Source organism: Rhinatrema bivittatum, chromosome 1 (genome assembly GCF_901001135.1).
Source record: "Rhinatrema bivittatum chromosome 1, aRhiBiv1.1, whole genome shotgun sequence".
Taxonomy (NCBI): domain Eukaryota; kingdom Metazoa; phylum Chordata; class Amphibia; order Gymnophiona; family Rhinatrematidae; genus Rhinatrema; species Rhinatrema bivittatum.
Window position 1 is genome coordinate 227,489,658 of NC_042615.1, and position 11,942 is coordinate 227,501,599.

Sequence of the window (11,942 nt, forward strand, 5' to 3'; positions counted from 1 at the left end):
AAGTGCAAGGGCAAGTTCAGTATTCCATTTTGTGCTTCTAAAGGACAGTTCCTAAAGACCCATTTTTTTTATTTGAAAGGGGTAAAGGGCAGTCTCCATATTTCCCTTTTCAGTGTGGAAATCTTCTAATCTGTATTAATGATTGCAGCAGGGCAAGTCTTTTCTCAAAATTTTTGAGGCTTATTTCCATATGCCAATCTGGGAAGATAATCATAAGTTCCGAAAAACTTTTCAATTCAGGGCCTTCCCATTTGGCAATCTAAAACTTAAGTAGGAACTGAACAAATCTGAGATGAAGGCAGCAGTCCAGCAGCAAGAGGGGGGCTTTCCAGCCTTTTGCATTGTCACATGTATGATCTTTTACCCGCCAGTGAGAAATTGTACATGTGCATGCGATGCAAAGAGCTCCAGGCTCTCAGAGAACGAGTCTGATCTCTGGAGGCTAGAGTGGCAGACCTGGAGGAGCTGAGGCAGACAGAGAGGTATATAGATGAGAGCTTCAGGGACATAGTAGCCAAGTCCCAACTTCAGACTGGCAGCCCTGGTGCTGCCTTGGAGGAAGAAGGTCTCGTGATTGGAGAGCATCAACCAGGTGCAGCATGAAAGGATCCTGTAGCAAGGACCTGCTCTCCAGGTGATGCATTGTCCTTTCGCACTGAGGATATCTCCCCAAGGCCTACTGCCGAGGAGAGAAAGGGGTAGGTTGGCTGTCATAGTTGGTGATTCGATTATTAGGAATGTAGACAGCTGGGTGGATTGTGGGTGTGAGGATCGCCTGGTAACATGCCTACCTGGTTCGAAGGTGGCAGACCTCACGCATCACCTATATAGGATTTTAGACAGTGCTGGGGAGGAGCCGGCTGTCATGGTACATGTGGGCACAAAGGACATAGGAAAATGTAGGAGGGAGATTCTGGAAGCCAAATTTAGGCTCTTAGGTAGAAAGCTTAAACCCAGAACCTCCAGGGTAGCATTCTCTGAAATGCTCCCTGTTCAACACTCAGGTCACCAGAGACAGGTAGAGCTCCGGAGTCTCAATGTGTGGAAGAGACGATGGTGCAAGGAAGAGGGATTCAGTTTTGTTAGGAACTGGGGAACTTTTGGGGAAGGAGGAGTCTCTTCCAAAGGGATGTGTTCCACCTTAACCAGAGTGGAACCAGACTGCTGGCGCTAACCTTTCAAAAGGGGAGAGAGCAGCTTTTAAACTAGAACAAAGGGGGAAGCAGACAGTCACTCAGCAGCACATGGTTCGTAGGGAGGTATCTTCAAATGATACTAATGATGCATTAGAATTAGGGCATCCTGACAGTGAGGTTCCAATAATAAGAAAAGTAGTCCAAGTGCCTGTAACTATAAAAACTCACCTGAGCTAAAAAATTCTAACTTATCCCTATCAATTAAAAAGCAGAATGAAAATACAAACAAAAAACAAACTTTGAAATGTTTGTATGCTAATGCCAGAAGTCTAAGAAGTAAGATGGGAGAATTAGAATGTATAGCAGTGAATGATGACATAGACTTAATTGGCATCTCAGAGACATGGTGGAAAGAGGATAACCAATGGGACAGTGCTATACCTGGGTACAAATTATATCGCAATGACAGAGGAGCACCCGGGAGGCGGTGTGGCGCTTTATGTCCGGGTTGGCATAGAGTCCAACAGGATAAGCATCCTGCATGAGACTAAATGCACAATTGAATCTTTATGGGTACAAATCCCTTGTGTGTCGGGGAAGACTATAGTGATAGGAGTATACTACCATCCACCTGGTCAAGATGGTGAGACTGACAGTGAAATGCTAAGAGAAATTAGGGAAGCTAACCAAATTGGTAGTGGGGTAATAATGAGAGACTTCATTTACTCCAATATTGACTGGGTAAATGTATCATCAGTACATGCTAGAGATAAAAAGTTCCTGGATGGAATAAATGACAGTTTTATGAAGTAATTAGTTCAGGAACTGACAAGAGGGAGCAATTTTAGATCTAATTCTCAGTGGAGCACAGGGTTTGGTGTGAGAAGTAATGATGGTGGGGCCACTTGGCAATAGTGATCATAATATGATCAAATTTGAATTAATGACTGGAAGGGGGACAGTAAGCAAATTCACAGCTCTCATGCTAAACTTTCAAAAGCGAAACTTTGATAAAATGAGAAAAATTGTTAGAAAAAAAATGAAAGGAGCAGCTACAAAGGTAAAAAGTGTGCAAGAGGTGTGGTCATTGTTAAAAAAAAAAAAAAAAAATCCTAGAAGCACAGTCCAGATGTATCCCACACATTAAAAAAGGTGGAAAGAAAGCAAAACAGTTACCGCCATGGTTAAAAGGGGAGGTAAAAGAAGCTATTTTAGCCAAAAGAAAATAGGATAATGCATAAGTGTTGGCAAGTTAAATGTAAGACATTAAGACATGCTAAGAGAGAATTTGAAAAGAAGTTGGCTGTAGAGGTGAAAACTCACAGTAAAAACTTTTTAATATATATCTGAAGCAGAAAGCCTGTGAAGGGAGTCAGTTGGACCGTTAGATGATCGAGGGGTTAAGGGGGCACTTAGAGAAGCTAAGGCCATCGCGGAAAGATTAAATGATTTCTTTGCTTCGGTGTTTACTGAAGAGGATGTTGGGGAGGTACCCGTATTGGAGAAGGTTTTCATGGGTAATGATTCAGATGGCCTGAACCAAATCACGGTGAATCTAGAAGATGTGGTAGGCCTGATTGACAAACTGAAGAGTAGTAAATCACCTGGACTGGATGGTATACATCCCAGAGTTCTGAAGGAACTCAAAAATGAAATTTCAGACCTATTAGTAAAAATTTGTAACCTATCATTAAAATCATCCATTGTACCTGAAGACTGGAGGATATCTAATGTAACCCCAATATTTAAAAAGGGCTCCAGGGGCGATCCGGGAAACTACAGACCGGTTAGCCTGACTTCAGTGCCAGGAAAAATAGTGGAAAGTGTTCTAAACATCAAAATCACAGAACATACAGAAAGACATGGATTAATGGAACAAAGTCAGCATGGCTTTGCCCAGGGCAAGTCTTGCCTCACAAATCTGCTTCACTTTTTTGAAGGAGTTAATAAACATGTGGATAAAGATGAACCGGTAGATGTAGCCTGTACTTGGATTTTCAGAAGGCGTTTGAGAGAGTTCCTCATGAGAGGCTTCTAGGAAAAGTAAAAAGTCATGGGATAGGTGGTGCTGTCCTTTCGTGGATTACAAAGTGGCTAAAAGACAGGAAACAGAGAGTAGGATTAAATGGGCAATTTTCTCAGTGGAAGGGAGTGGGCAGTGGAGTGCCTCAAGGATCTGTATTGGGACCCTTACTTTTCAATATATTTATAAATGATCTGGAAAGAAATATGACGAGTGAGGTAATCAAATTTGCAGATACAAAATTGTTCAGAGTAGTTAAATCACAAGCAGATTGTGATAAATTGCAGGAAGACCTTGTGAGACTGGAAAATTGGGCATCAAAATGGCAGTTGAAATTTAATGTGGATAAGTGCAAGGTGATGCATATAGAGAAAAATAACCCATGCTATAGTTACACAATCGGGCCGATACAGTACAGTGCGCTCTGATGGAGCTCACTGTTAGCCACCATTTGGACGCGCTAGCTTTACTCCTTATTCAGTAAGGGGTAATAGCACGTTTAAAATGCACGTCTAACCTCCCTGAACTTAATAGTGCCCGTAACATGCAAATGCATGTTGATAGTCCTATTAGGTATTCCCGCGCGATTCAGTAAGCAAAATGTGCAGCCAAGCCGCACATTTTGCTTTCAGAAATTAGCGCCTACCCAAAGGTCCCGAATGTTTAAAAAAAATTAAAAAAAATTTTAAATGGGCCCGCAGCTGTTAGGTTGAAAACCGGACACTCAATTTTGCCGGTGTCCGGTTTCCGAGCCCGTGGTTGTCAGCAGGCTCGAGAACAGAACCTGGCAAAATTGAGCGTCTGCTGTCAAACCCGCTGACAGCCGCCGGTTCCGTCAAAAAAGAGGCGCTAGGGACGTACTAGTGTCCCTAGCGCCTCTTTTTACCGCCGGGCCTAATTTAAATAAATTAAGATACTGAATCATGCGCATAGGAGAGTGGCCTGTGCGCGTGCCGGGAGAGCGGGCAAATGCCCGCTCTCCCGCATTTTTACTGTATCGGCCCGAATGTTAGGTTCCATGATAGGTGCTACCACCCAAGAAAGAGATCTAGGCGTCATAGTGGATAACACATTGAAATCATCAGTTCAGTGTGCTGCGGCAGTAAAAAAAAAAAAAAAAAAAAAAAAAGCAAACAATGTTGGGGAATTATTAGAAAGGGAATGGTGAATAAAATGGTAAATGCCATAATGCCTCTGTATCACTCCATGGTGAGACCTCACCTTGAATACTGTGTACAGTTCTGGTCGCCGCATCTCAAAAAAGATATAATTGCGATGGAGAAGTTAGAGAAGGGCGACCAAAATAAGGAGAATGGAACAGCTCCCCTATGAGGAAAGACTAAAGAGGTTAGGACTTTTCAGCTTGGAGAAGAGACGACTGAGGGGGGATATGATAGAGGTGTTTAAAATCATGAGGTCTAGAGCAGGTAGATGTGAATCAGTTATTTACTCTTTCAGATAATAGACTAGGAGGCACTCCATGAAGTTAGCATGTGGCTCATTTAAAACTAATCAGAGAAAGTTCTTTTTCACTCAATGCACAATTAAACTCTGGAATTTGTAGCCAGGGGATGAGGTTAGTGTAGCTGTGTTTAAAAAAGGATTGGATAAGTTCTTGGAGGAGAAGCCCATTACCTGCTATTAAGTTGACTTAGAAAATAGCCACTGCTATTACTAGCAACAGTAACATGGAATCGACTTAATTTTTGGGTACTTGCCAGGTTTTTATGGCCTGGATTGGCCACTGTTGGAAACAGGATGCTGGGCTTGACGGACCCTTGGTCTGACAGTATGGCATGTTCTTATGGCTCCAAGAATCTTTCAAGGTAATAGAGGTGGTAGCTTTCTTAAGAAAGGAATGGATTCTGGTCCATTCATACTTCTGTGATTGCTTAATAGGACCAAGTTCCACCAGGAAGGCCTTTACAGTATCCAACAGTTGTGCAGTTTTAGGAGGTTTGAGCTGGATAATCAGCTTTGCCAAGAGCAAGCGGTTTCTTCCCAGTTTCTGGCATCAGAGAGATCCCAGGTATAAAAGGGTGGTTCCAATTGTGTCTCAGAGAAATTTCTTGCTTAAAGGGCTCCCAGAATCTATAATTATCTAAAGCTACTGTATTTCATGGCAGCCTCCCTAGATTTGGTTCAGTGGGCCAGAGCCCATGTGTGTCCTTTGCATGCTGGTCCCCTTGATCCCAGGACTATCAACAGGCTGTAAACCAGGACTTTCAGATATGTTTTGCTGCATTTCCTCCTCCTGTTCTTGGAGAAGAAAATGGCTTTTTGGATTCTTTGACAATGCCACGGCAGTAGCTTATGTGAACAGATGCTCAGTCGAGGGGGTCTCCAGGAAATAAACCTTCTATTTTTCAATGGGCACAGCAAAATCTTCTGCCATTTTCCTGACACATTGCAGGACTAGGAAACATGTAGTCTGTTTGCAGAGATGTTGGTGCCCAGATAGTGGGAGCTCAGCTGGGAGACTTTTTAGAAGATAGTGGATCAATTGGAACCTCCTTGCATCGTTCTAATATCAACTCGCAAGAATGCCAAGGGCCTTTGGCTCTTCACTTATCACTAGAAGTATGATAGGCATTCTGGTCCAGCAGTGGACTGAGGGACAGTTGTTTCCTCCCTGGCTTCTGAGAGTGAAGACCTTGAGAGATAGTAAAACAGTTTTTGTGTGCCATTCTAATGATGCTGGATTCGCTAAGCTATCCTTGGCCTGCAGGTTGATTCTCTGGTATGATTCCTAAGGATCAAGATCAGATTCTCATGGAGAGTCACCTCTATTTATTTTATGGTCTGGTTCTTGAAAGGTCATAGTTGCATAATAAAAGATGTTTTCTCAGAGTAAAATTTACCATTTGAAGGCCTGTAAGAATGCCATTTTGAGTGCTTATGTGTTAGTGTCTGCATGCTCAAGGGAGTAGTCTGTATCACTGTGGTGGTTGTATACATTCAAAATTTCTCTGATTTAAATCTGCATGGAGGCCAGAATGTTGGAAGTTTCAAATGGGAGACAGTTCTGGGAGGTTTGTTTTTCACCCAGATGTTTCTTATTTTTCCTAGAGTAATACTTTTGATCCCTTTAGGTCCTTGGTTCCACATTGGGACCTTAATTTGGTTCATAGAGCTAAAGTTGGCTTGCCTTATATAAGCCTCTTGACACTGTGGGGTTTTGCTTTTTTTTTTTTGTTTAATAAAAAAGTAATTCAACCTATTAAGTTTGGTAGCCTCCAGAGGTCAACTCGGCGAAAGCTCAAATTTCTTTCTGGGTGTATCTTCTGCTCTTGCTTTATAAGGTGGTCACTCTGTCTTCCTTAATTCTTTCACCAATCATTTGTCTGGATGCTTATGCCAAAAATAATGCAGCCTTTGGAGCTGGTGTTTTCAAGGCAGCCCTAACTTCTTCCCTTCCCAGATTAAGTGGGCTTGGTTATTTCTCACATGTTTGGACTGGTATAGCAGGATGAAAAGGAAGGAAGAATGTAGTCTTGCCTGTTAATGTCCTTGTCCTTGAATCCTGCTACACCAGTCCAGCACCCTTCCAGGAAGTTGTGCCAGCACAGACTTTAAAGCAGTGTGTCTCTGTTCACAGAGAATGAGGCAATTGGTGGTTTACTTTGCTTCCTCTCGTCCCTTTTCCTCTTTATTCAAGAAAAGTTTGAAAGGTTCATCTCTTTGGAGGATCCTTTAAGTGTTTTCAAATTATGTACATGTTTAAGAGTGTTTTTTTATTTTTTTTCTTCTGTAGCTTTGACATAATACTGACTTGTTGGAACGCACCATGATAACTACCAGCGCTGTCATGGGAATGTGTATCCTCTGTCTCCATCTACTGGTAGAGGGAGATAACCCATACATCTGGATGGTGTAGCAGAATTCAAGAAAAGGAAATTACCTGGTAACACTAAGTTTCTCCATATGCATTTTGCTTTTTGGTTTTTTTTTCTTTTGGGTAAAGGGTTTGTATTTGGGTTTTTTAATATATTTTTAAATACAGAACATTTTCGTTTTAAAATGTTTCCATGTGCTTTGACTTCTATAGCCTCAGTGTTCTTCTCGTAGCAGAATTCAATGTTTTTTCCATTCAGTGAGCTATCAGTAATGGAGCAAGATCTTTTGGTAAACTTGGTGTAACCCCAATTCCAGCTGGGGTCACTCTCCTGAGGTGGGAGGAAAAATCTCTGGGGCTGTGAGCTGGGGGCAGGATAACTTACAAGGCCGAACTTGGGCCATGGACACTCCGAAGAAATAATCCAATGTCCAAGCAAAATCTGTGCGCCCACAAAATGTACTGCATTAGTTTCAGAGAAAAACATGGTGAAACAGCTTAACAAAAAAAAGTTCTCAAATTACCAATTCCAGTAAAATCTTCTCTCCTCATAGCAAGAAATTATCCTTTTCTTCTTAACTGTACTACTTTATCAGTGCTTTTTATTAATACTGCTTTTCTTTTTTCCTTTACACAGTGTGGTCTTAGGCCTATCCTGCCCCTTTTTTTCCTTTCTATTCCCAGTTTAGTTTATGCACAATGTCCTGTTCTGATCAGCTCAAGGAAACATCCCTCTGTTCTATAGATGGGATTCTCCGAGCCCCAATGGCAGGTTCTTGCTGGGACAGATTGCCTCCTAGTCCAGACATGGTCCCATCCCAGTTAAAGTACTGGTTGCTTTTAAACTTCAAAACAGCATCACAAAATCTTGGCCTTATATATAATCAGTTCTCTACCAGAATGTCCCACTTAGATTTTAAGTGCCTAACAAAAAAAGAAAATATCAAATACTGATTTTTTTTTTTCAAAACAGATAATAGTCCAAGATGATTTTACAGGGTGCTCCTTTTGCACAGAATGCCAATTTTTTTTAGCTCAAAACTCCTGTTTCAAACAAGTTCTTCAGGGTGCTATACTCAAATATTGGTTTGCATAGTGGCTCTAAATCGGAAATGTCATTTTCAATAAAGAACTTTTGTTCAAAACAGTGTTTATCCATACAAGATAAGTCATTGGACTATTATTTGTTTTGCAAAATCAGTGTGTTTGATACATTTTAAAATGCATAACAAAAAAAAAAAAAAAGGGACATTGTGGTAGACCAATGATTATATATAAGACCAAAGTTAGTCCAAAATGTTTTATTATATTCATCTGATGGTCTAACTTATAGTATTTTGATTAGTTGATGAGGTGGATTATTGGGGTATAGTGTTTATTGTCCACTCACACCTTTTTGTTTGGGGACAGCGTTTCTGGTATAAATGATACATAATTTCCATTTCCAGTCTCTGAAGGTTAGAGCTGCTAAATTTATATTATAAGTCAGTGGTCCCCAACCCTGTCCTGGGGGCCCACCAGCCAGTTGGGTTTTCAGGATATCCGCCATGAATATGCATGAGAGAAAAATTGCATGCACTGCCTCCTAAACATGCAAATTTTCTCTCATGCATATTCATAGTGGATATCCTGAAAACCCGACTGGCTGGTGGGCCCCCAGGACAGGGTTGGGGACCACTGTTATAAGTACTTCTAATCAGTCTCTCTCATAGCCGTGATGTTTCTGGGATATTTACCTTTGTTTAGTGTCTCCCCAACATAAATGAAAGATGTACAGCAAGCCGTGATCCACGTACAAATGTGCAGTGTGTTTGTTAGCTGGTTAAATTACTTAAGTTGCTTATACATTTTATTTTGTAATCTTTCAAACAACTTCTAATTATAAATCTTATTTTTGCTCCACAGAGAATCCTTGCCCAGAGCAGGGTGATATTATTCAGATTAAACTGAGTGAACACACAGAAGTTTTGCCAAAAGCAGATGGCACTGGCAGCACAACCATGTTGGTAGACACAGTATTTGAAATGAACTATTCTACTGGCAAATGGACCAGACTCAAGAAGTACAAGCCTATAACAAATGTTTCCTAAGGGACTGAAGGACAATGTTTGGACCAAATCAAGCATTGGATTGATCAACCAGCAAACAGCAGAAAGAATCACTGTACAAAATGACATCCCAGATACAATCAGTTGCTTTCTGTTGTTTATATGCAAGACATAGCTGACCAGGTTAACTGGGATCAGGTGGAAGCAGCATTAAACAAATAGATGGAGTTGGGGGGTTTTTAAATGAAGGTGCAAACTATGTTAAATGTGTGTACTATCTGCAAAGTTACCTTTCAGATTGGAAGCAGGACCAATCCTAGAACAGGGGGAGTGGGGAAATATAATTTAATGATATTAGAATAAGACCCTTACTGGTAAATATTTTAGCTGTTACTATCACTGTCTGATAGAACTGGGTTTGCTATAGTAAAAGGAAGCTGTGCCCTCTGACTGCTGTGCAATATAAAATTAATTTAAGACTTCCCCCTACAATATCCCAGAGCTCTGGCAGTAGCCATGTGTAGAATAGTGACAAATAAACTGATTTGACATGGGATCTCAGATCTTGCATGATTTATGATGTCAGTTGTGAGACACATTAGCCAATAATGACTACCTTTATTATGGTGTACAATTCTCTTAACCTCTGTTCCCAGAGGTTAAGAGAATTGTAAAGAGGTGCATAAAGGGATTCAAAAAAACTCATTGTAAAAGTTGTAATAGCTAAATGCTGCAGAACACAGAATTTCCTTTTCAAAGCTGGCTTAACTTCCATTAATGCATCCATCTGAATAAGTTTCCCTGTGAAATCGGTGTTAAATTTGACTGATTTAAAGACATAGGGCTAAAGTTACCAAGATATCCTGTGCCTTGCAACAGTGGCATGTCTTGCATTCCCATTTTATTGGTCTCTGCTGTGGGAAAACATCGCTTCCTCCTATAAATTTTATACAAAGTTAAGTACAAACAGGGTAAAGATCATTTCCATATACAGACACAATATCTTGTAGCATCGTAGCTTAGGGAAGGAGTTTTGTTTGCTTTGTCAAATATTCCATTTCCTGGCAGTAAAATGTACCTCAACTGTTGGCACAAAAAATATGCATTCTTAGCTTTAAGTTATGTCACTATGCTGCCCCTTGCCACCAAATAAGATTGTAAAGTTAACTTTTTAAAGTAAACTGCACCATCCAATCCCAATTTACAATAAAGATACCAACTATACAGGAGCTATGACTAAAATTGCTTTTCTACATTGATTTTTCAACTTTCTTATGCTTCTTTTGGGATTGAATTGGTGACAGATTTGTTAATTTTAAAGTCACTGTTTTCAAGCTACACTAGGAGTAGACATGTTTAATCTTAAAAAAAAAAAAAAAATACCCCCCCCCCCCCCCCCAAAAAAAAAAAAACCCTAGTAGTGAGTAAAATGTGTTTATAGTAATCTTATAAAAGAAAAAAACATTTTCTTTCCTAAAATCATCTTAGGCCCACCTAACTGTTTGAAGTACACAGAAGCACCTTGGTATTTGTGTTGGTTTTTCTGTTTATCAACATGAGGGATGACTTGAGAGGCTGAAGAAATATTTTGTTTACCTACAAAAACCTCCCAAAACACATTGATCAAAGGAATCTTAAAATGTTTCCTTGACCAATAGATTAAGAAGTTAAAGGATTGCATTTTCAGACAATCTGTGCACTTGTGTTAAGTAAACCGTCAGGTTTATTCCCCAGTATTTCATTATTTCCCCTTCCCTCTGTTTAGTGTTAATATGCAGTATCTTAAAACCTGTAACAAGATCAGGGCATTTCTTCCACCCGAAACGTTTTTCCTGGAACAGTAGAAAATAGCAACATTAATTACAAAAATATTTCTTTAGGAAGAGCAATCTTGGATTAGGCTCTGTTGTATCTTGTATTTTTTTTCTTTGATTTGCTTTATAGCATCAATGAAAAGCATAGCCATTTAATTCTTTTAGAAAAATTGCAAGGACTGGGGGACAATAGAAAACTGTATAGGTCCAGGTGTGTTATACTGAATTTTTGTCAGTATTTTCTTGAAAATTGGGATAACCAATTCAGGAAAGAGAAAAAAAAAATGAATTCTTGGATGCCTGCATATCTAGCATTCAGATTCTTGCTGGGACAACCTACATTTCGATGAATCTGATCTTACTAATTTGTCAAGTTCTTTTGTCTCGTTGGCTGTAGCTGGTGCACTGCATTTGGACATTTTTTAAATACCAGAAATATGGTGGATGAAGCTGACAGTAATGGAAAAATTGGCAACTTCTTGGGTAGAGAAATGCAAAATATCCATTGCAAAGCAGCAGGACAATGCTTGGCTGAAGGAAGAAGCTGCTTTATTTCTGACTTTATAGTTTGAGCATTTGTCCTAACTAAGCGTGACTGGAAGAAAAACGGAACTGAAAACTTAGCCAGAGCCGTCTTGGAATCTGGTGCCTTCAAGAAATGTTTTGTAAAATTACAGTATCTCTAGCTTAGCCCATAATTTTCTATTCATTGTTTTTGTACAGCTATAAAAATGTGGTCATCTGTCTTCTGGTACGTATTTTCAGTGTAATACAGGATGTATAATAAAAGTTTAGATTTTCTAAAACTGTACATGATTCACAATTCTATAGCCACAGACGCTTACATTTTACTTGTAGATGGGACGTAAACAATACATAGTACATAGTGATCTCTTATCACATCATGACACAGCTTTGAAATACTGTGATGTTGGATTCTGTTCAATGACAAAATCTTGCTGTCAGTGAGTGCCAACATTTACCTTGTAATACTTTAGAACAGATTCCCTCAGCTAAAAAAAGCTTAATTTCTAATCCTAAAAAAGAAAAATACATTTTCAAGCAATGGGATTTTGGAACTTTTTG

General features: G+C 39.8%; 1 protein-coding gene across 3 annotated transcripts in view; it reads left to right on the forward strand.

The window, feature by feature from the left end:
* The window catches only part of NELFA (negative elongation factor complex member A), a 101,480-nt gene extending 91,026 nt beyond the window's left edge, over positions 1-10,454 (forward strand). For 2 of the 3 annotated variants that reach the window (XM_029592433.1, XM_029592442.1), the window contains exon 11: positions 8,900-10,454. In XM_029592433.1, coding sequence (XP_029448293.1) covers positions 8,900-9,084 — 185 coding nt within the window. In that variant the 3' untranslated portion in view covers positions 9,085-10,454. Of the gene's footprint in view, positions 1-6,913; positions 7,064-8,899 lie in introns of all 3 variants that reach the window. The other variant, XR_003854979.1, reaches the window with a different exon arrangement.
* The last annotated feature ends 1,488 nt before the right edge of the window (positions 10,455-11,942 follow it).